The sequence below is a fragment of the Hylaeus volcanicus genome, unplaced genomic scaffold (assembly GCF_026283585.1).
Source record: "Hylaeus volcanicus isolate JK05 unplaced genomic scaffold, UHH_iyHylVolc1.0_haploid 12237, whole genome shotgun sequence".
In the NCBI taxonomy this organism is placed as follows: Eukaryota; Metazoa; Arthropoda; class Insecta; order Hymenoptera; family Colletidae; genus Hylaeus; species Hylaeus volcanicus.
This window is the reverse complement of record NW_026533172.1, coordinates 1,940,468-1,962,403: the sequence shown is the minus strand read 5'-3', so window position 1 is coordinate 1,962,403 and position 21,936 is coordinate 1,940,468. Positions and strand designations below refer to the sequence as shown.

The following is a 21,936-nucleotide window of genomic DNA, read 5'->3' as shown; positions in this document are numbered from 1 at the left end:
TTATTAAAGTAATATATGACATGATAAATCCTATTGATAATATCAGTCAATTCGGATGATGACGTCTTGGTGACAGTCGACGTGTTTTAGGTCTATTTGTTTTACTCACCATCTTAGATCGAGACGTGAAAAGGTTAAAAACACAATGAACATGTTTCTTGAAGTGAATTCTTTTTAAGCCTTTTGCCTTTAAACGTAAACAACAATTGCGTTCTTACAAAAGCAATTTCGTCAACAATTGAAACAAGGAAGTAAAATGCGTTATCTAAAAGAAATGTATAAAAACCTATTACTGTCTTAAGAATGAATGCTAATCCTATTAAAGAAAACTAAAATAGAATGAATCAATGTAATTTTATTTATGAGTTTTAAACAAAACGGGTTTTCTATACGATAAAAGATAGCACTATTTTCTTTTCTGTGGCTAATGCTGTACTGGGGATACAAAACGGAATGAAAGATAATTTGATTAGATCGCAAAACTATTACAATTATAAGAAACAGAAAATTGAAGCGTTTTTGTTTCACATTAAATCATGTTAAGACGCATTATCATTAATGACACATCTTCGCATAACAGTAAAACTAAGTGAATTTTTAATCAATACAACAGGTAAAGTCGTGAGAACACAATATTAAAATATACAGTAACCGAATTCTTAATCTGTTTCAATTATGAATACAGTGTAAGACATGTTTGAAAATAACTGGTATCATCATTTTAAAAAAAAAAACTGAAGACACATGTCTATACAGTTGAGAAAGTAAACCAATTGCAAAAATATGAATAGCTGTAAATAGAACCCCCCCCCAGCTCCACAAAAGTGAAAGGAGTGTGTTGATTAATTTCTTGTTTTGTAGCAAAATTTTTTGAAAGGTAAATTGGTGTGTCGTGTCGATATTGCTTGTTTTTTTCAAATTTAATTTGGGTAAAGTGAACAAAATTAGACAAGTGAGACAATGGGTTAGTTTTGCTAATGTGAAAACAATTGTATTGGTGTTACAATTATTTTGTTTATCCAGTACTGAGCTGAGGGGGTGGCGAAAATGGTGGTGTTGGGTAGGTGGACCATAGTTAAAAGACTTTGAATCATGTGAGGCTCCCATAATCATATAGGGCATTGGATTCACATCCATACTGACCTCACGATTGCCTACCGCATGGTGTAAAGAACTTACAGAGTTCGGAACTGTTGAAAAATAAGTTGGATCATGATACTGAGATAATGGTGAAATAGGAAAAGTTGACGTATTATAACAAGGATCAGTTCTTGCTGTATTGGAAACATCTAAAAGAGGGTGCGGTAAAGCTTCCGAATTATCTGAAGTGTCACGACTACCTAGAGAACGATGGGAACGATTGTTTTTAGTTTTTTTATGGCCTTTTCGCTTAGTCGATGTACAAGGACGACTTTTCGTTTCTGTCAATGTTTGAGTAGTCGATTCTCTTTCATCCGAGATCAACCCGCATTTCGTTTCCTCATGATCACTCTCTTCTTTAACCTTATCATTATCTACACGACGATATTCTTCTTCTTCATCTTCAGCATCTAAATCGTCTTCATTTAGAAAATTTTCAGCTTCATCCGGATAATCTTCATTGGGTTCTTCATTTCCATCCTCTTCATTCTCCTCTTCTTCATAGTCATTTCCTCCATCCTCATTTTCATTCGACTCATCGTCGTCATCCGAATCTCTTAATAACTTTTGTAAATGGTGAATTTCAGATTCTAGTGCAGCAATACCATTATTGGTAACAAGTAAGCGACTTGAGGAATTCCCTGTCAAAATTGGCTGTGCTATCATGGCAGTGGACCCAGAATTAGTGTTCGTTGATGGTAAAGTGTTGAAATAACTTGATGACGTATGAGCAAGTGTTGAAGGAACATGAGAAGATAACCCTCCCAAGGAATGAAAAAAACATTGTGACTCACTAGACGTCATTCCATAAGAGCCGGTTAAGGTACTATTTGTGTTCGTAGGCGGGGCTGACCCATATGGAAGAAATGCCATGGAATCGATACTTTGTTGAGAGTTTCCCGACAAAACGTTAGTGTCAGGTGGTCTTGATGTGAGCAAAGTATTAGTAGGTCCTTGCTCTAAATTTGTGGTAGTATGCTGGATACCATGCATCAAGGTGTGTTCGGAAGCTGCTTCCGCAAGACTTTTTGCTACTTCTAAAGCACGCCGTTTAGCTTCCATTAATTGAAGTGCTTCCATACGTAAAGCTGTTCGTTCACGAAGTATTCTCATAAAGGGTGTATTGAGCAAATCAGCGCAAACGTCACCATCAGACGTTCCACCAATACCATCCATGAAATTACGGAGCTGGCTTTCTAAAAATTCAGTCAAACTTAAAAGCATTGATTCTTTAAAACCGTCCACAGCATAAGGGGCACCCCAAGAAGTCACAGCTTGAGGTCGACCGTCATGATGTGTTAAAACAACACCAGTTCCTTGAGGTGTTGATAGACTTTGAATGCGCCAATTTCTATTTTTTTTTTTAGAAGTGCTTGTTGAGGTAGTTCCACTGTCATTGGATCCATTTTTCACTTGGAAATTCGCTTCATCTGTATAATTTGAGTGAAGTTTCACTGAATCGGAACATGTTGATATGTCACTTTTTATACCGTTCGCATGAGAGTCGGAATAATTTGCAATTTTGTTGTTAGCGGCGCGTTGTTTTTTGAGCATTGCTTGACGATGTGCTTTACTCTTAATTTTTTCAAGTCTTGTGGCAGCCGTTAACAAATCAACTAATATTTTATAATCTGTGTCTGGCTGGTGTTGTAAAGTTTTAATAACTCTAGTAGATACCTCAAATTTCATTTTGGCTGTGGCAAAAGTAGGAATATACCGACCAGCTGGTTTTTCTAAACGATAATATACATCCCATCGAGATATAAGCCAAATAAACGGAACATTTGATGGTTCTTGCCCGTAGTCAATGCACCATTCAGCTAATTCAACACGAACGGGATACGTTTGAGTAACATTCATACGAGAGGAGTCATTTATATGCGTAGATCCTGTCCCATTACTTGTATGTCGCTTAGAAAGCCCTGTTGTTGTATTACCAGATCCAACACCGCGTTTTTTTCCACCACGCATTTTCTCTAGTTCAACATCTCCTCCTCTTTTTCCTAAGCGCGAGTTTTCTTGAGACATTGTTGTTGCAGGAAGAAGAGAACCATAAAGTACTAAGGCTCCATGCCGTGGTTGATCCTAAAACAATGCATGAAAATTGGGTCTTTTTAGTCGACTATTAAAGAAATGAAAAGAAAACCTACCAAAACTTCTATTGGCAACAAACGCTCACCACGTTTGTTATAAACTAGAAAATTAGTGATATAACGGCAAACTGTACCATCTGTCTCCGTAAACGTATACTCAGGTGGTACTGTTTCCTCTGGATAATGTTCTTCCCCGTATTTAAAATACACCTATTTTTAAATGATTGAAAAAAAATGATTTTTACATGACCAAGTAGCTAAACGAAAGATTCATTAATGAAACGTACAGGAGTCGCAAACGGAGCCAAAGGATGTTTGGGTTGTGTAAGACGTACAGGTTTATGCGCCGGAAGACGATTAGGAGCTGCAGCAGCATTGAAAAACGTCGGAAGTGACTCATCCGCCAGTCTTGACGTCGGTGCATCCATCACATAGCGTGTTCCGTTTGAAGGTACTGTATGAAATTCAGGGCATGATAAGCCGGTATTGCGAACTGCATACAAAGATGGGGAAGGATGTCCAGCGAACGCTGCGTTGGTACCATCATGCAACGCTCCAGATGACATTTGAGGAATAAAATTAACAAAGGAATTGTGATTAATATTAGAAGGACCTGAAAGTCCTGTATTAGTACTTAGATGACTTGTCGATGACAAAGATTGCTGATGAGGATTCAAACGATGACCTAACATAGTTGAGGGATACCCATACAATTGAGGATTAGCCATTAAACTAAAAGAATCACGAGAATCAAACATATCAAGATTGCATCTCGTAGTTGGGTGCCCTTTTGGATGAGTATCTTGAGAATGTTGTATCTGTTGTTGAATCTGGGAAGGTAGGCGATGTGATAAAAGGATTCCAGGATCATTTAAACTTTTTGCGGATGGCAAAAAACAATTCGATCCAGGTTGGATCATAGAATAACCAAGATTGTGTCCCAAAGGTAAACTACATGAATACGTGGGAATGTTACATGAATGATGCCTTATACTTCCATGATTCGATTCTGTATGAGACTCTTGCATTGATGATGAAAATTTGTCATGATTAGTATGTAATTGAAGTGAACCATTAGAAGAGGGTGATGGTGAACGAGAAGAGAAACTTTCACAGCTCAAAAGGCTTGCGTGACTAGATAAACTTCTAGGACTCGTTAAACGACATGGAGTAATGGTACCGGAATTCGTACAACTTGGGTCTCTAGGAACTTCCTCAAATTGTTCTTTTTTCATATTGGAATTCACTTCATCAAGAATAGCTTTGTTATGATCTGTATTTGAATGGGAAAAAGAAGCTGTGCAGATAGCGTCATTCGAAGTAGTCCGATTTAAGTAAAGATTTGTGATAACTGAATGTTCAGAGTATTCTTTATTACATTGAGTTTTCGATACAAAATTTTCTGCACACAATTTTGTTAGTGAAATAATTGTTACCACAATAAAAAAAATCTAGCTTCATTTTCAAACAATTCCTACCTTTGTCATCCAAGTGATCTGGAATTGCTGAATTTAAAAGCGTCGAATACGCATGGTCTATAGGAGCCATTTGATTTTGTACAGATAAACATGAGTGAGCTAAAACAGATGAATCGGGGAAGGTGCTTGTCCGATTATCCATCAATTTTTCAGTAGGGGGGTCAGGTGTAGTGGATGTTGGATTAAGGGAAAAATGAATCATATTTTTTTTATAGTCACTTGAATTTTTTTATACAGCGGGGTGTCATAATCTATATGAAATTATTCTAAATACAACATATCAAAGCCTTAAACAGAGACTAATATTAAAATAAAAAAAAAAGGCTACTACCAAAGGAGTGTATTAAAGATAATATAATAGTAATTCAACAAACACTATTCTTTATCGTTCTATGTAAAAAGAACAGTTAGCCGATTTAACAAAATTGTAAAATAGTAAGGGAAATAAAAGTCAAAAAGTTAATAATTTATCATTTTTCTAACAGTATAAGAAAGAAGAAAAAAAGCTCCCTTTACTTTATAAATTATATTAAATATTCCTTAAAATCGTTAACACAAACTTATCTTTGAAACTGAATTTTTGTAGTGTAAATGAACAACAAAAATCCAAAAAAATAAAAATAAAAATTTAGGCTTTCTTTTCAAGCAAAAATAAAGATTTCATTTACATAAGAGAAATAGAACAGCTTTACTTTAAAATTAAAAAAAATGAGATAGAAGTTTAAGTATTATTATTGAATATTGATATTGCAACAAGGTGAAGATGTCTATGGTAAAAAATGTTTACAGAAAAAGAAACTATTGACGGAATCTTTCAAAGGGGTCAATGTGAACAATACTCTTAATTTTTGTGGTATATGGACTGTAACATCAAATTCAATAATACATCAGTGAAACAAACATACATTCGGTAGGCCAATGGTTTTACATATTCTCCTATATAGGGCAACCGTAAATTTGTTTGGGTGACATTTAAATCAGGTCTATATGAGAGACGGCGCGTTCTAGTCATAAGTTTTTTTAAACGTTGAAAAGTCCCAAATACGCTGTTTCTTCTGTTATCGCTGTCTACTATACGCGATCGCGTCTGATAAGGTATGATAGGAACGCAAAGGAGACTAACATATAAAGCAATACGTCAATGAAGCATTTCTTGAAACTGCATGCATCCCTTTGTTGAGAAACCTAAGAGGCCCATTATACTGAGATGATCTATATTTATTCTACTCACGCTTTCTTTGCATGAAATCTCTTTTTAGCAGTGTAACAGAAAACTCTATACACTACATTTATATAGAATAACGATAATACCAGCGATTTGAATTGATTGAAAAAAACTGCAGCCACAGATGTAGCATGCGTGATCCGACTACTTTTTTTTATTCGAAATCTAATATCTAAAGTTTTAAAAAACATCATTTTGTCTCACTACAAGAACGAAAACGTCAAAGTATGAGTTGAAGGTTTTCAATTAATAATGTGACTGTGAAAGAAACAATGAGTTAATTTTTTTTTGTAGAGCGTTTTTGTTTAGATTTTTTGTTAAAGAGATGTCGTTCGATGTGAACAGTTTTAATTGAAATGTTAAAAGTGAAACTCTGTTACGCTATTTTTCTAAATTAAAATCGACATCTAGAATATGGTCAAGAAGAAAGAGAAACGACGTATATTGAATTAAAGACCTGACCCAAACTGAGAACGAAACAATGAAAAGAATAACAAGACTTTTAGCTACATGTAAAGGATATATGAAGGGAAGTTTTTAAAAGTAAAGTGAGATTGCTAAATGAGCAAATAAAGAGTAGGGAAACAAAACAAGCTAAGCAATGCTATTTTTTCCAGAGATTGCAATAAGTAGTATGAAGAGTTGAAATAAAATCGTAGGGGTCTTCAATATTTAAACAAACACATAATCCATAAATAACTAGTAATATACACGTCGATTGATTTTCGACTAATGGATGAAGAAATCTTTGATCTTGTAACCTATTGGCGGCTGCAATCATTGCCTCAATGTCTTGACGGCTCATTAATTTTCGAAAATAACTTAACAAGAAATAACATGGATCTTTATCTTCTTGATCCAAAAATGTTTTTAAAAGACTTTGAGATGGCAATTGATCAGGAGCATCTGACTCCACCAATAACCGTGATTTAGGAATGGTTTGTAACGTTTTTTTTATCTGTTAAGAATGCAACGATTATGCAAAAATAAAAGGTAAATAATTTTAATCGTTTGTAAACCTTTTTCGAATGCAATAGAAGGGAGCCAGAAAAAGAAAAGTAGCAGTTAAAACGCAAAAATTTTTTTGCACTCACTACGAACATCATATAAAGCAAGTTACTTTTCACGTTTGTGTGTAGGCAATTGAATGAAAAAACCTGAATTGCCACTAAATGAATGAAGAATAATAGGTGGAGATGTCATTTGGAACTCCATTTTAGAAAGTATCTAAAAAAATTATTGCATTTCAAGAATAAAAGAGTATAATCTTATATAGTAAACTAATCTGTTCAAGAAGTTCGTGAGCACGAACACAATGAATGCTAATAGGGCGATTAAATTTTAAGGCAATGTTTAATTGGGTCTCTAATACTTTTTTTTGACAGTCTAAAGGAGTGCGGCTAAAAATTTAATGACGCTTGTTTACGTTACACAAGTGGAAGAAAAAAAACACTCGTTGAACGAATGTTTCAAACTATTACGTTAAAGCACGAGGAGATAAATCCAACCCAATTTCCCCGACACCGGCATTAGGATTCTTGCTAAATATTACAAAATAGAGAAATTAAATGACACAGTGCAAGGAAAAAAAGGTGCTTCACCTTACTTTAAATAATCACATAGTAGAGTACTCCATTCAGGATATGCTTCAACTGATTCCATTGCATACCTATTGCGGTAAAAACAATAGAGGGTACAACTTTTTTTTTAATTGTCTACCATGGATGAACACCGTAAGAAGGCAGAATATTATCAGAATATGTCTTATATAACTCGGTAACATGGCACCAATCGTCTGGTCTGACACCATTTACTAAAAGTTTAAAATGTACTTTTTCGTTGCGACAATCTTCAAAAAACTACATCAGAACAGTAGATATCTTCTGTCTAAACGATGAAAACAAAGTAAACACATACCTTTAAAAGAGTTTCTTTCCAACTGTTTTTTGCCATATGGGAATGACAATGCGCGTCAAAAAAAAAAAATTTTAATGAATTCATTTTTTTGATAAAAAGAAAATTTTTTAGAAATGTTATTCGTTTTAAAAAAACAACTTGGTTAAGTGAAAAAACAAATTTTGTTTTTGTTTGAAGTCAACAAATCAAGGAGAAGAGGCACACAGAAGATTTGTTTATCTGTTTTTAATAAGAAAAGTTCTATTATTAATGCAAATGTATGCATGAAAAAAAAGCCGGAGAAACGTTGAATATTAACGTTACGTATAATGGTTTTATCAGAGCTAGGTGACACATTGGCTTCAATCTATTCACAATTAAGTAATACGTTAATTGTAAATGATGAGGTCAGGTGAAATACACCGATTGAGATAGACCAATTTTCTTTTTCTTATTAGATTTTACAAAACTGTTTAAAAGAATTAGCTAAAGCATTGCTTCAAGCCGATGTCGGTGTACGTATTGTTGCAGATTTCCGTAATAATGTAAAAAAAAAAATACTTTCGGGAGATGTCTCTAACATATCAAAGAAACGTGAAATACAAAAAGTAAAAGATAGAATTCGTTTATTAAACAACAACATTAAACTACAAACTTTAACCTCTTAAAATTTTTTTGTATATATTTTAAGGTAATTGTTGAGGAATTGGTTGCAATTTTATCATCATCCCGTACACCTTATATTCCACGCAAAGGAAAATGCAACATCATTATGTTTGTTGGATTACAAGGTAGTGGTAAAACAACAACATGTACGAAATTTGCTTACTTCTATCAACGTAAAGGTATGTTGAACGAAAATTTTTTTTTATTTGATAATTGCAAATAATATCAGGTTTTAAAATCGCACTTGTATGTGCTGATACGTTTCGAGCAGGAGCCTTCGATCAACTTAAACAGAATGCTACAAAAATTGGTGTTCCATTTTACGGAAGGTTTGATTTTTTGTGGAAAATCGCTCATTATACTTTCGCGTGTTAAAGTTATTCAGAGCCTGACCCCGTCAAAATTGCTCGAGAAGGTGTAGAAAGAATGAAAAAAGAGAATTTCGATATGATAATTGTGGATACGTCTGGACGTCATCATCAAGAGGTCGCTCTTTTTGATGAAATGCGGCAAATAGCAACAGCAGTGGTAATGTTATTGAGAAAAAATGATTAAAAGTCACTATGTCACTATGCTTGTGTTTCTAGAAACCTGATGATATTGTTTTTGTAATGGATAGTCATATAGGTCAAAGTTGCTTTGACCAAGCAGCATCTTTCACAGCTGCTGTGAGTGTGGGCTCTGTAATTATCACTAAATTAGATGGTCACGCCAAAGGTGGTGGAGCTCTTTCGGCGTATGTTTTTTTTTGTTGTTATTCAAAGAAAAAACTTTCATTTATAGAGTAGCTGCAACAAATGCTCCAATCATTTTCCTAGGCACTGGTGAACATTTTGAAGATTTTGAATTTTTTAATGCAGAATCTTTCGTTTCTCGTCTTCTTGGTAAATTTCTTTTGTTCATAACTACATATTCCATTAAATAATCTTACTCCAATATTACACACAAATACTACTAACATTTTTTTTTAACATATATGAATAGGCCTCGGAGATATGAAGGGGTTATTAACTACAGTAGCGCAGGCAGTACCTTTAGAAAAACAACCTCAAATGCTAAATCGGTTAGCACAAGGTTTATTTACTTTAAGAGATATGAGAGATCAATTTAATGTTAGTAAAGTGTATGATATTAGTGATGCTCCTTCGCATGGCAATCATTCGCCTGTACGCATTAGAATGTATTAAACATGGGACCTTTAAGTCACGTCATGTCGATGATACCTGGAGTAGCGTCGAAATTGATTCCTAAAGGTTGGGAAAAAGAAGGAACTGCTCAAATTAAGGGATTTTTAACAATTATGGACTCCATGACAAACGCAGGTATTTTCCTACTACTGGTTGTACTTTTGAAATGTTATAAAGGATATTCAATTATTTATTAGAACTAGATGGAGTCGTACTCATGACGGAGTCTCGTATTTACCGTGTTGCTATTGGTTCTGGGCAGTAAGCTTCCAAATTTGGTAGTGTTAATCATGAATGTGTAAAGTTGTGTCCAAGAGGTAAAATTCATGCTTGAGCGCTACAAGGAATTCTCGAAATTTATTGGAAAATTAGGAAAAATGGGTTTGGGTAAAAAGGGAATGGATATGACACAGATGATGCGTAATCCTGCTCAATTGATGCAAAATATTGAAAAAGCTGTTGATCCTAGAATATTAAAGCAAATGAAAGGCAGCCAAAATATGATGAATATGATGCGCCAGGTAAAAATTTTGTTTTAAATTTTTTTTTTCAAACAAAAGAAACTCACGTGTATTTTTTATTTTTTAGTTTGATAAGATGGAAAATATGCCGGATGTTCAGCAGCTTTTAAAAAGCATGAGGGGTTTTGGAAATTAATGCGTTTTAATTAATTTTTGTGTACTCATTGGACAAAAAAGTTTTGTTTTTTTCAAATGCTGCAATTGTTTACAGGTTTTGTTAAAAAAAAATATATAAACTGCTTTTTATTTTTGGTATGTATTCCTAAAAGAATTTTATTTTTTAAGCCGTTTTCAAAAAAAAAAAAAATTTCAGTGTCTATTGATTCACGAATACACTGAAATGAATTTAAATGTCTCGTAAAATTAACTCTTTTACTTTACAATGGAATGAGTGTAACAAAAAATATTAGTATCGTGGCATCACAAAAATTTAGAAAAGTTATGCAACAGATGTTTTGAATGTCTGACGCATGAAATTGTGGTGGCTTAAAATAAACGTCGCACTGTATAGTTTGATCAATCGCTTAGTTACGGGTTCGAAACGGACTTAGTTTTTACTTTTTCTAAAGTTTTTGTGTAAGTTACAGTATTAAGAATATCTTGCTAATTTAAATGGTTCAAAAAAAACTAGTCAACCAGCAGGGTTGTGTTTTTTAAAATCCTATCAGGCAGTGATTACTTTTAGCTTTAGTTAAAGTAAGAAAACGTTTAATGAAAATACTTTTGTTTTCAAAATAACATTTTGAGTCATAAAAGTAATTATAAAAAAGTGGTTGCCATTATTTGAGGTGATTAAAAAAAACAATCTAACTTGTTTTTACAATTATGAAAAAATTTGCCCGATGAGAAAGGAACATGTCACATCAAAGGTCAAAAGCGAGAATACGTAGATTTTGAACTGTAACAAATGAAAATGCGTTGGAGTGATTCGTGTATAAGTCACCTTATGTGAGGGAAGTAGTACGAGTGAGAACATATGATTTAACGGAGGGAAAATTTCTAATGTTGTAATTGCAATCATGGCAAAGAAAAAAACTAAACCTGTGAAAATTCCCCCCAAAATTTTTAATTATTTGGCGCGGTATGCGATTATGAATTTACCGCGAAAGAATAAACGGTTTTTCGTCAAGGGAATCATATGCGGAGGACCTGTGTAGTTAGCTAAGAATGTTGAACCATGAGAAGCTGCTAGTATGTAAAAAATGACCTAAGTAAATTAAATCAAGAGTGTATATAAAATACACCATATAAAGAACACACTGTATTAGTAAGATTAGGAGAGAATTCCCCATCAAGGTTTCTTTGATAATCACTGCAAGACCAAGATAACAAATGAATTCATGTGAAGTAAAAAAATGGTTACGTTGGACGTAATTGCGTTGTCATTTTCCAACCAATTAACAAACATAGCAAATGAACAAAGGATTGACCGAAAATAGAAATGAGGACTGCGGAAGAAAAGAGTCGAGTTTGTTGTTTCTCCGTTGAAAGATCTTTTGTTGGCTGAATAAAAAAAACAAAAGTTATATCCCAAGAATTATAGGGCGAAAAATCATTACCTTGGCTTTTGAGCAAATGAAAACCAAGAAAGACATAAAAAAATTTTCAACCGTGGTTTGGCTATTAAAAAATAAATGTTTTTTTGATGAGTTACAATATAGTAGAGAAACCACTCTTACAAATCACCCAACTTGACACCGTCCAAAGTTAATACCGAAAGAGAAAAAGCAGTAATAAGAGCATTGATTGCAATTGTTTTATAAGACATCATAACCTGAACGCTGAACTGTTGCATTTATTTTGCAACTTTTATTACCGTTGCTAATGTAGCACGACCGTAACGAAGAATGGTTGGAACTAACAAAAACAATTAAAGAAATGGAGAGACATGACAGAAAAAAACTTCGAGTACCATACCACATCGTATGGTGGAGCCTTTGTATGTGAATGCTGACGCGTAAGATGCGATACCTACCAAGAGTGAGCGTGATACTGACGCAATGATCACTTAATACAACAATACTGATTAACCTAAGGTTGGCAAAAAAAAGTCGGGCGAATTTTCAGTTTCATACGCCTGAAGTCGTTGTATAAATGATGGAACTTCTGCTAAAGCTTTCGGGGCCGTCGCTTTGGATGCTTTTGTACTAGAAGTTATAGTTTTTGTTACGTCTTCTCCACTTAACAACGAAATACCTAAGAAGCATTCATGAATTTAGTTAAAAGTGTAACAAAACATTAAAATCGTCAACAACTTACCAATATGAGCAGCTTTCAGCGCACCAACGTCATTAGTTCCATCACCACACATTAAAACAAAGAATTTTTCTTGCTTTAATGTATTAATAATCAATTCTTTTTGACGTGGAGCCATTTGAGCAAATATTGTTATCATTTTGACAGTGAAACCAAAATTTTTTAAAGATAAAGTATTCTACCGACAGCCCATATAGCATGTTATCTTCTTATAATTATTGAAACAATATACTACCTGTAGAACGGTGACACCAGCTCCATCTAAACACAAAATATACTTGTTGAATGCTTGTACAAGCTGGTCGTTTGAATGTGTTTCGAATGTATTGATTTTATCACGACATGACCAATACATTGACAAGGTGTCATTTGAATTTTTGGTTACTTTTTGAAGAATGCGGTATGTGTCACCGACACATTTGTTAGCAGCAACTAATCCAGCGTCTGTAGATATCTGAACAATTACAGTCAATAAATAAAAAATAAACTTGCCTTTTTTTTAAAAAGTTTTTAGTAAAATGAGAACAGAAATCAAACTATAGCATATACCTGACAAGCCGTCAAAATATTATCCCCCGTGATCATAATGAGGCGATAAGACGACATGATTAACTTTTTTAAACAGGCCGCCGTATCCGGTTTAATAGAGGAAAGTAGCACAAGAAAACCTAAATTGTTAACTTGAAAGTGTAAAAGTAAAAATAATGAATTACCTCCGAATGTTAAAGAACTTTCCAGAGTTGCACGAGACATTTGCAGAAAACTGTTGATGAACAGATGGTAGTCTGAAAATAATGTTCACACAACGACTTTACTTTTCGGAATCCTTTATGTCACAAAGTTTTTTATAACCTAAAGCTATGACTCTATAGCCTGGAAAAACGATTTAATTATTTTGAAAAGATTTAACAAAAGTCATCCATTCCTTACCATTACGATTTAAAACCTGTAAAACTTCATCATAGTACTGCGGCACGATCGCTAAGAAATTTCGAATAGTTTCAGGACTTCCTTTACTTAAAACTGATTGTCACAATCGCAATGAAGCCTTTTTCGAACAACAAGCGTACCATAACAACTTGGACTGAATGAAAATGATGTGCAACTTTGCAACGGAATGCGGTCATTGGTCTGATGAATAGCATCAATCGTATAGATGTGAAAAAAACTGAGTTAAAATGGAGACTTAACTGTACAAACTTGAGTTTTAAAAGGAATTCCAGTATGTTGCACAAGAACTGTCATCCGCCGCAATTCAGATGAAAAAGGAAATCTACATATGGAATATACGCAAGTTAACGAAATCCAATTGTTCGTATCAGTCGGCGTACCTGCGTAGAATTTTTAAAGTGTTCGGGAATTCGGCATCACTAAAATGTATTGAATGATCTAAGAAATAATAAACGAGAAATCTTAAATAACACGAAAAAGAATAACATTTATTGTTTTACGATCTTTAAATCTCCATGGACCAGTATATGTCATAGAAGCTATTTCGACTGGGTCGCCAGCTAATTGTTTATCCGGTAATAACACAAGCGATTGGCACGCAGCTAAAATAGCGCAGGTACTAAAGGGAATGTCATGTTTTCGTTGCCCAGCCAATAAAGACACAGTATCTCTATTGGAAATTGCTTCTTTAATAGTATCAACTGCTTCATCCTTTGCAGGTAGAAGCACAACACTACAAATTTTCATATTGTCCGACGTTAATGTTCCCGTCTTATCAAATGCGCAAACCGTTACATGACCTATGGAGCAATAACAGAATAATTAACATTGAATTCGTTCATGTTTTCAAAACCATTTTAATTGAGGTCATTACCCGCATGAGGAAGTCGAAAGGGTTCAGTACAAAAAATTTTTCTTTTACACAATTCTGCCAACGAAAGTGTGACTGCCATGGACATTGTTATCTAAAGCCATATGGTTAAATTTATTGATATTTAAATTACGAAATCAAACCTACTGGGAATTCTGGAGGAACAACTGACGTTATGATCATAATGCAATTTAATAAAAGTTTATGAAAGGAACGCGATGATTGGTTCTTCAATATAAACACATCATCCCACCAATTCCACAAAACATAACCACTAGCCAGTAAAGAAAAAAAAAAAAGAATCAACAAGAATAACATTGCTTCCTTGTTTTCTCCTGTCACCCTTTCAGACGTAAACAATACAGTGCGAACAATTTTTCTACAAAAACAAATAACATAAATGAGGATTTCTGTCATAGCGTACCCTTGTGTTGTATTGAATCCCGTTCTTAAAACAATACAACAAGCTGCTGTGTTGACTGGTACTGGACAATGTGTTGATTTCAAAGTAGAAGCGATGTTGGGTTTACAAACTATCACTGTGGTACCCGCGTAGAGTATATGTTGTCTATGGTAACTTTTCATATCAAGCATATCTTTCTAAAAAAAAAAACGTATTCTTATTAGTTAGGAGCGCATGAAAAAAAAGAAATATCCTGCACTATTTATAACCTGATTTTCTTCAGTAATGGTCAATGGAATTTTGCACTGAGGAATGGATTCACCCGTTAATGTTGATTCATTCATCATTAAGGCCCCTAAATAAGGTTTTAAAACTCTAGTGAATCGAATTTATTTTACCCGAAACGAGTAAGGCATCACATGGGCAAATAAATTCAAGTTTCTTTTCAGTAGACTTGCCACTCGAAGAAAACTCTTGACGAGGTAATGCCATAAGATCACCTGATGAGATTAAAAATTTGAATACTAAGGTCAAATTTATTTCAACCATTACCAGGAACCAAGGCGTCAGATAAAAGAGACTCCCATCTTCCATCTAAACAAAAAATCAATCATAAGCAGCGTTGACGATATGTGAATGATTCACACACAAAAACAACATACTTCTCCAAACATTGACATAATGCGGATTTAAACGCATATCATGAAGTTGTTTTAACTCAAGTAGTCTCTACATTGAAAATCGTGCTTATTGCCATACTATTTTTTTCTAGTAGAACAATGGGAATCATTACTTTAAAAACCAGCTGAACTTCCAAAAATACAAGTAACGCTAATGTCATTAATGGATGACCCCTTTAAACGAACAATGCAGTAAGGCTTATAAAAAATAACGCTATCTCATTGACTGTACCAATATTCGTTGAGAAACCAAAGAACAACACAGAAAATTTGAAAAACAAAGAAAGGTGCGACCAGGTGCTGTTTGAATAATTCCATGAAGGATGGTAATTCAATATCAAAACTAGGTATATATATTTACAAAAAAACCACTTCAATATAAAATAAGATCTGCTTACTTGTTAATTCCGTAACGATTATGTAAAGCAACTACATTTTTTTTTGTTAATCCGGTTGGATGTTTTATCAATGTATTATAAAATTGAAAGGATTTATTACAAGGGAAATACAAAGGATGTAAATTGTAATTCGAATCAACAGTATACCATTTCTTGAAATATTCAATTTTTTTAATTACAGTGCCGTCTTCCTAAAACCCAAAAAATACGTCGTCTAATCTTTTTTAATCATAAAATATGAACAATAAATTTGACCTTGGTTTCCATCACTACGGGGCATAAAACGGATTTTTCATATTCTTGCAAAGGTTTCACTAAAATATGTGTAAACCGATCTGCATTTTCTAGCTTGGATGTGAAACCCATTAAAAGACACCAAGAAGAGCTCCAATATGTTGCCAGATGGACTACTATATGAGTGAATACCAACACAATCATTAATCCATATAGGATAAAAGGTAAATAAGCTCCGAAATGATTTGAAAGGTCAATTAAATCTTTTTTAAAATTGTTCTTTACTAAAGTCAAGTGACACTAGGTCAAGAACAAAGAAGAGATGTTACACACATTTTCAGTGATAATATTTGTATCGCCTACCAAAGCTGTGAGAACAATAGGATACATCACTAATGCAAAAGGCCAAACATCCCTTCTACGTAACCAAACATCTATACGATTGTAAGGAATCCCTTTTTTTCCAGACACTTTTGGATTTATTACCTCCCACCACTGCGTCATCTTGATTTTTCAATTTTAAAGAAACACTCTCAAAATTAATAATTTTACTAAGATTTCTAGAAAAACACAGAAAAATGTGAGTTACAGCATCCTCATCCAAACGTCAAGATTATGCATGCTGATTTTTTTTCAGTGCTATTCAAATAATAACAGTGTTAATTTATTAATTTGTTAACTTTTTATATACCTATAGCGAAAACCACTTACTAGTAATAAGAACTTTGCTTTTGAGTGAAAAAGCAACGACCGTATTTTTTGCTACAGCAAAGCACAGTGTTCTTTTTGACAAATACCCTTAAGACAATTCTGTTTCACTGTTTCAACTGAACCATGACACTAGTATTCATTTCAGCATGAAGATTGAAAAAAAAACGAGTGCACAGATTAGTACTCGATTTACTTTACCCCACTCAGCTACGCTACTTATAAAAAATTTATTAGCGAGTCTGTTTCAAATTGAAATAGATCAAATAAATCAAACAATACAGTCTCACGACGCTCTCTCATCCCCTAATGCAAATCTTCATCACTCTTTTTTTATTTTCAATAACAACGAATTTATTGTAGACATTCAAAAAATACGACAAGCAAATAAATTTATACAGAAACTTTTAGTATCCCTTAAAGAGCGTAATGTGTCTCTTTTTGTTCACGCCGTTGTACGACTAGGCATTAGCGCTTGTAAAAAACTTTTACAAGACACCAAAGTAATCTTTTATCAAAGTTAATTCTCTTATTGTATCTTGACTGCACTCATTTGTTATCGTCACATACAGAATGTACAAAAAAATGGTGGACTTTTAACACAAACTGGTGATCGTCGAACCCCTGGTGGAGTTTTCCTGTTTCTTTTACGACTAAAGTTGGTTACATGTCACACTGCTTTTTAAAAACTCACCTTTGTTTGTTTTAGAGCGACGAAACTAGATATTGACTATATTTGGGCAAATCAAAAGAAAGCACAAACTTTGTTTAGGCGAGATAAAAAAGCTATAGCGCATTTGGAGAAACAAATTCAAAAATCTTTAGTACTACACGACAGCATTCTTTCCGATGCGTCAATGCTCGCGAGTTCCGACCATGATTGTTCTTTTGCTGAACGTGAAGATGGAGAAATATAACATCTCGTCCCGATCGCTCGTACTATTTTCCAATGTAACATTATCACCTCCTTTTAATTTAACCCTGGTAATGTTCGCTTTTAATTTAAATAACAGAAAAAAAAAACATTTTTTTTCTTGTAGAAAAACTAGTACTGAAATTTTTTTCTTTTAAACACATAAATTTATGCTCTTGACACTCCTTAAAAAAAATACATTTACACGATGACGCCTCGCTTCTATGCAATACAAATTTCTTTCTTTTTTAAATTTTTTTGTAAGCGAATGGCAATTTTTTTCCTTTAAAAAGCTACGAATTCTCTCTAGACTTCTTCCTATTTCGCTTTCCCTCTTACAATTAAATAATTTGTTTACGACGAGCCCTTCCTATCACTACTCCAATATTAAAATAGTATCTTGTCATATCTAGACTTACAGAAGTTTTCCACCTAACGAAATACTACAGTACGACTCAAAGCTAAAATCGTGTGAAAAAAAAAACTTCATCAAGTGGTAAAATTCAAACGTGGTTTTTACACAGTTCAAAAAAAAAGTATTAAAAACAACTGAAAAAAAAACCTAGGGTATTGACAATGTTTTTAATGAAACGGCCCTGTAAAAAAAAAGAATTGTACATTTTTTTCCAGCAAGAATGGCACCAAAAAAAAATGTTTACATCTTGCTAGACTTATCAAAATATGATTGACAATAAAAAAAAAAAAATACATTACTTCCTTTATTTCTTTTTTTAAACAGAATCGGGCACCGCAATATACGTTGAATTATTGGAGGGAAGACATGAACTATTTTTGTTTAATTGAGAAAAGTTGGCTACAAGTTCGTTTTCATTTGCTGATGCTACATTTTGTTGTACCATGGCTTGCGTAAACAGACCTAAAAGTCTGTAGATGACAATATTCAGAGATTGATGTTTATCTTTTTTTAAAATTAAAATAAAACTTACACAGGTATATCACTTTTAATAACATCGGAAGCATATTGCTCGAAAAGTACTGTCCCGCGAGGGACGATATATAAATGCTTCCCTTCGGCTAAAGCAACCACGCCAGCCTGAAAAAAAAACTCGATTCAAACATTTCTACTAGAAAAAATATTTTACTTTTTTTTTGGTTGTAAAGTAATCAATATGATCTTGGAAACATTTCATATAAGATTCTTGTTTTTGTGGCGTTAATGGTGTTAATTTATCTGGATTTTCAGAAGGTATGTCTTGATCACATAAACAGAAATAGCATATGCACGATAATGGCTTTTTTGACAGCTCAGTCCACGAGCTGCGATGAGATATATTTAACAAAGTTTCCTAATTACCAACATTTTTCAGAACATAAGAAACACATTGCGCAACAAGTAAACATACTGCTGATAAAAACTTTTCTACTGGACCACTTATAGCATAAGCTATGATGGGAACTTTTCTTCGTGCATTACGCACCAAATGTCCCATCCAAACAGCTTTGCAGTTGTTAGGTGACACAGCTTGAACAAGTTCCTTGTACGGACTCATTTGTAAATCAGCAAATGATCCTCTTTTTTGAGAGTTGAAGGGTACAGAAGGATTAAAACTTGACGTGACTGCTGTTGGCATAGTCGATCTAAAATCTTGAGAAGATGGTTTTTTGTTTGAGTAACTTGTAGGTGGTTCACTATCATCCATACCATCAAGACCACCTATGATCAAAACTAATTGTTCACAAAAGAATGCCTTTTTAAACAACAATTGAATGCCTACCTGTTTCAGATGATTTGCACATTTCAGTCACACCTAAATGACGCAATAATTCACACAGATAAATTGTTATACGTTCAGGGGGGTGACGTATTTGTGGTTTGGAACGATTTGAATATTGTGAAAACTAATAGAAAAAAGGAAAAAAGTGACTTATGTTTTAGAACCAGCATAGACACATTTCGTTACCGCAGCTCCTCTCGGACCGTACGAAGACACTGAATTAGCTCTCCAGTTGTTGTTCGAGGATGAGTAATGATTTGCATGATGGTCACCATATCGACTTGCGTTACCGCTGGTAGGCTGAGTTATTGTAGTAGTACCATTATTATGTGCTGTTGGATTAGGACGAAAATCTGATGAGACCGTACGATTATCGAATTGTCTAGGTCGTTTTGTCAGAAACCTCTAAGCAGAACATTTGCTTTTAATAAAAAATGTAAAGATAATCATCTCAATTAACAGGCCAAAATATAGTTTAATTGTATTGTACCTGATCACTTAAATTGCTAGATTCGGAATCATATGAAAACTGCGTCTAAGAAAAAGAAAGACGTATACAATGTTAACCTATACAAACAAGGATTCCGCCCCCCAACAAAATGCGTACAGCTCTTTTTCGACCATCGTCTCGTGAATAAAATTCCCGTCCTCTACCTCCTAAAACAAAATAAAAGTGTCAATGAGAAAAATTCATTTAAAGTTCGTTTTCGTGTCAAGGCTCTTTTTTCCTTAAACTGTTTGACACACCTGCGAATTCCTCGGTATTATACTGGCGATCCTCTTCATTTCGTAATCTTTGAAACTCCACGCGCAAACGACGAGAACCTACGTTAACGATGTTTAAGAGAAAACAATTGATTTAAAAATTGAAAAAACAAAAAACAAACATACGCATATCGTATCCATTAAGACGATGAAGAGCCACTTGAGCTTCGCTTGTTGAACTGAACGTTACGAAAGCATATAAAGCTTGAGGTCCGATTTTTTGATTTACTTTCAACTAAAGTGAAAAAAAAGCAAAGACAACGTTATTTGATTTAAATAAACAGAAACGTTCAAAAAAACAGATTGTCATATTTAATTGTGTTTTATATTTTTATGTCTTTTTCTATTACAAACAAAAAAGCTTACGCGAATCCGTTCAACCGTTCCAAAAGATGAAAACAATTCTCTTAACTCTTGTTCAGTAGCATCCTGAGTGTAAAGTTAAATTTTACTTTTAGAAATAAAAAAATGAACCAACTTTTGGAACATTATGGATGTACAGATTCGGATTGGGCTCAATAGAAACTCCAACTTGAGGTCTCATAGTATTCATAAGAGGTTGAGAATTAACCCTTAAACACATTTCTAAAGAACAGGGAAGAAGTTATTGTATGGCAGCATCAGTACATAAAAGCTTTCTATGATAATGTATTGGTTTTATATATAAGAAATTTTTGTTAAAAAAAAAGCAATTCTATATACAATGTCAAAACATTGCAAACATTAACTAACAATCGTACTCGATGTAGTGTTGCACGGACTTGCTTCTTCCGAATTGTTGTAATGAGGATCCGGCGGCGGGGGGACAGCGAAACCAAATGTTGTTGACATGCTTTGTTCAAAAGTAAAGGATAAGTTCTACTAATATGTGTGGTATTCAATGAAAAATTGGTCCTTGCAATTCTTTAGTTTTACGCGTAGAATAATATAATACGTGAACGTATTTGTTGAGGAAACGTGGTGGCCTAGTTTCTGTGTTCAACTCTTATTTTCTTAGCTTCTCTGCTACTTTATTTTTCAACGTTCACTGTTGTTCTTTTTTTTTTCTCTCTTTTTCTGAAGTCGTTACTTTTACGTTAAATAGGTTCTACAACACTTCTTTCTGTAATGATCTTGAATTTCTTTGCAGCTGAATCAATACAATGTAGTAACGCAGTAAGAAAAGGTATTACGTTTTATTTTTTCGTAGATGACAAAAAAAAATATTTCGTTTTCTGATGTATTCACGTTAAATTTTAACGCTTCGCTAGATGTTTAAAACAAAAAGCAAGCCGGTGTTTGGGTAGATATCGTTCTATCAAGCATCTTCTTTTTTGAAAACAAATGTCTCATAACTGTGTTAAAATAATTGTCCAAAATTTTTTTATCAGTTATACTCACAACTATCCAGAAAAATTCTTTGAAAACAAAAACCCTACTCAACTCACATAAGCTTACAACAAAAGAACCAGTGCGATTCAAATATTCAATCGTCTTATCCTACTCAACGACTGGTCTGTTCATCTTGCTAGGGACAGCGCGTGTTTGTGAAGAAAAAAAATGCATGCTTTGAAAATGTTAAATCATTTTGTTATTCTCTTCGTGGTTGAAAATTAAAAAATTATCTGAATAAATTTATACTTTCATTTTTTTTTATTATTTAATTAAATATTAAAAGAAAAGTATAAAAAAATTAGTTAAAAATAATTACAATTAAAAAAAAAAAATATACCAGCCAATAGAAAGGAAATTACACAGATTCGAAATCGTGCTTGTTAACAAATTAAAAAATATTAGTCATGTGTTTTCAAAACAAGAAAGACAACTTTTGGTTAA

General features: G+C 33.6%; 5 protein-coding genes across 11 annotated transcripts; 2 read left to right on the top strand and 3 right to left on the bottom strand.

Annotated features, from left to right (window-relative positions):
- Positions 1-614: 614 nt before the first annotated feature.
- On the bottom strand, positions 615-8,007 carry LOC128884138 (uncharacterized). Of its 2 annotated transcripts, none has more exons than XM_054137227.1 (11): positions 7,854-8,007; positions 7,656-7,795; positions 7,543-7,605; positions 7,418-7,477; positions 7,094-7,336; positions 6,956-7,029; positions 5,617-6,894; positions 4,712-5,573; positions 3,521-4,635; positions 3,291-3,443; positions 615-3,225 (listed from the first exon to the last, which is right to left on the bottom strand). In XM_054137227.1, the coding sequence occupies exons 8-11, from the start codon at positions 4,911-4,913 to the stop codon at positions 670-672; spliced, it is 4,026 nt and encodes a 1,341-aa protein (XP_053993202.1). In that variant the 5' UTR covers positions 4,914-5,573; positions 5,617-6,894; positions 6,956-7,029; positions 7,094-7,336; positions 7,418-7,477; positions 7,543-7,605; positions 7,656-7,795; positions 7,854-8,007; the 3' UTR covers positions 615-669. The 2 variants fall into 2 exon arrangements, with proteins under 2 accessions (XP_053993202.1, XP_053993203.1); XM_054137228.1 differs by having other exon boundaries at positions 4,712-6,707; positions 6,764-6,894.
- Positions 8,008-8,017: 10 nt separating this feature from the next.
- LOC128884140 (uncharacterized) lies at positions 8,018-10,576 on the top strand. 2 transcript variants are annotated; one of them, XM_054137229.1, is made up of 12 exons: positions 8,018-8,239; positions 8,291-8,440; positions 8,524-8,677; positions 8,728-8,827; positions 8,876-9,026; positions 9,086-9,234; positions 9,282-9,382; positions 9,483-9,610; positions 9,676-9,820; positions 9,883-9,946; positions 9,990-10,206; positions 10,274-10,576. In XM_054137229.1, the coding sequence occupies exons 1-12, from the start codon at positions 8,162-8,164 to the stop codon at positions 10,340-10,342; spliced, it is 1,506 nt and encodes a 501-aa protein (XP_053993204.1). In that variant the 5' UTR covers positions 8,018-8,161; the 3' UTR covers positions 10,343-10,576. The 2 variants fall into 2 exon arrangements, with proteins under 2 accessions (XP_053993204.1, XP_053993205.1); XM_054137230.1 differs by lacking the exon at positions 10,274-10,576 and having other exon boundaries at positions 10,001-10,153.
- Positions 10,577-10,764: 188 nt separating this feature from the next.
- Positions 10,765-16,785, bottom strand: LOC128883858 (uncharacterized). Its single transcript, XM_054136683.1, has 33 exons — positions 16,711-16,785; positions 16,363-16,559; positions 16,021-16,299; positions 15,766-15,956; positions 15,600-15,710; positions 15,481-15,541; positions 15,350-15,416; positions 15,240-15,281; positions 15,086-15,187; positions 14,957-15,042; positions 14,709-14,884; positions 14,432-14,663; positions 14,288-14,378; positions 13,914-14,213; positions 13,794-13,851; positions 13,654-13,735; positions 13,533-13,593; positions 13,393-13,485; positions 13,278-13,335; positions 13,176-13,225; positions 13,012-13,130; positions 12,698-12,916; positions 12,466-12,640; positions 12,238-12,402; positions 12,124-12,177; positions 12,023-12,063; positions 11,886-11,980; positions 11,766-11,826; positions 11,570-11,709; positions 11,467-11,518; positions 11,308-11,413; positions 11,150-11,247; positions 10,765-11,104 (listed from the first exon to the last, which is right to left on the bottom strand). Exons 2-33 carry the CDS (start codon positions 16,501-16,503, stop codon positions 11,030-11,032), a joined length of 3,681 nt encoding a protein of 1,226 aa, XP_053992658.1. The 5' UTR covers positions 16,504-16,559; positions 16,711-16,785; the 3' UTR covers positions 10,765-11,029.
- Positions 16,786-16,850: 65 nt separating this feature from the next.
- Positions 16,851-18,117, top strand: LOC128883774 (uncharacterized). 4 transcript variants are annotated; one of them, XR_008459101.1, is made up of 4 exons: positions 16,851-17,210; positions 17,280-17,365; positions 17,417-17,691; positions 18,034-18,117. XR_008459101.1 is itself a non-coding variant. In XM_054136469.1 (3 exons), the coding sequence occupies exons 1-3, from the start codon at positions 16,857-16,859 to the stop codon at positions 17,622-17,624; spliced, it is 648 nt and encodes a 215-aa protein (XP_053992444.1). In that variant the 5' UTR covers positions 16,851-16,856; the 3' UTR covers positions 17,625-17,959. The 4 variants fall into 4 exon arrangements, 1 of the variants encoding a protein (XP_053992444.1); XR_008459100.1 differs by having other exon boundaries at positions 17,417-17,880; positions 17,931-18,056; XR_008459099.1 differs by lacking the exon at positions 18,034-18,117 and adding an exon at positions 17,748-17,959.
- On the bottom strand, positions 18,106-21,612 carry LOC128883773 (uncharacterized). Of its 2 annotated transcripts, XM_054136468.1 has the most exons (14): positions 20,862-21,612; positions 20,600-20,706; positions 20,488-20,550; positions 20,248-20,356; positions 20,104-20,181; positions 19,964-20,013; positions 19,847-19,891; positions 19,543-19,761; positions 19,357-19,480; positions 18,985-19,295; positions 18,724-18,927; positions 18,568-18,674; positions 18,335-18,505; positions 18,106-18,216 (listed from the first exon to the last, which is right to left on the bottom strand). In XM_054136468.1, exons 1-13 carry the CDS (start codon positions 20,950-20,952, stop codon positions 18,352-18,354), a joined length of 1,662 nt encoding a protein of 553 aa, XP_053992443.1. In that variant the 5' UTR covers positions 20,953-21,612; the 3' UTR covers positions 18,106-18,216; positions 18,335-18,351. The 2 variants fall into 2 exon arrangements, with proteins under 2 accessions (XP_053992443.1, XP_053992442.1); XM_054136467.1 differs by having other exon boundaries at positions 18,106-18,505.
- Positions 21,613-21,936: the final 324 nt, after the last annotated feature.

Coding starts and splice junctions, on each gene's coding strand:
- LOC128884138 (XM_054137227.1), bottom strand. CDS start 4,913: ATGATTCATTTTTCCCTTAATCCAACATCCACTACACCTGACCCCCCT. Junction 4,636..4,711: donor AGATCACTTGGATGACAAAG/GTAGGAATTGTT, acceptor AATTGTGTGCAG/AAAATTTTGTATCGAAAACT. Junction 3,444..3,520: donor TGGCTCCGTTTGCGACTCCT/GTACGTTTCATT, acceptor ATTTAAAAATAG/GTGTATTTTAAATACGGGGA.
- LOC128884140 (XM_054137229.1), top strand. CDS start 8,162: ATGGTTTTATCAGAGCTAGGTGACACATTGGCTTCAATCTATTCACAA. Junction 9,611..9,675: donor ATATGAGAGATCAATTTAAT/GTTAGTAAAGTG, acceptor TGTACGCATTAG/AATGTATTAAACATGGGACC. Junction 10,207..10,273: donor TGATGAATATGATGCGCCAG/GTAAAAATTTTG, acceptor TTTATTTTTTAG/TTTGATAAGATGGAAAATAT.
- LOC128883858 (XM_054136683.1), bottom strand. CDS start 16,503: ATGACGCAGTGGTGGGAGGTAATAAATCCAAAAGTGTCTGGAAAAAAA. Junction 15,043..15,085: donor TGATGCCTTACTCGTTTCGG/GTAAAATAAATT, acceptor AACCTTATTTAG/GGGCCTTAATGATGAATGAA. Junction 13,131..13,175: donor AAGTTCTTTAACATTCGGAG/GTAATTCATTAT, acceptor TTAACAATTTAG/GTTTTCTTGTGCTACTTTCC.
- LOC128883774 (XM_054136469.1), top strand. CDS start 16,857: ATGAAGATTGAAAAAAAAACGAGTGCACAGATTAGTACTCGATTTACT. Junction 17,211..17,279: donor AACTTTTACAAGACACCAAA/GTAATCTTTTAT, acceptor CGTCACATACAG/AATGTACAAAAAAATGGTGG. Junction 17,366..17,416: donor CTGTTTCTTTTACGACTAAA/GTTGGTTACATG, acceptor TGTTTGTTTTAG/AGCGACGAAACTAGATATTG.
- LOC128883773 (XM_054136467.1), bottom strand. CDS start 20,952: ATGTCAACAACATTTGGTTTCGCTGTCCCCCCGCCGCCGGATCCTCAT. Junction 20,551..20,599: donor ACATCCATAATGTTCCAAAA/GTTGGTTCATTT, acceptor CTTTACACTCAG/GATGCTACTGAACAAGAGTT. Junction 19,296..19,356: donor GTGCAAATCATCTGAAACAG/GTAGGCATTCAA, acceptor TTTTGATCATAG/GTGGTCTTGATGGTATGGAT.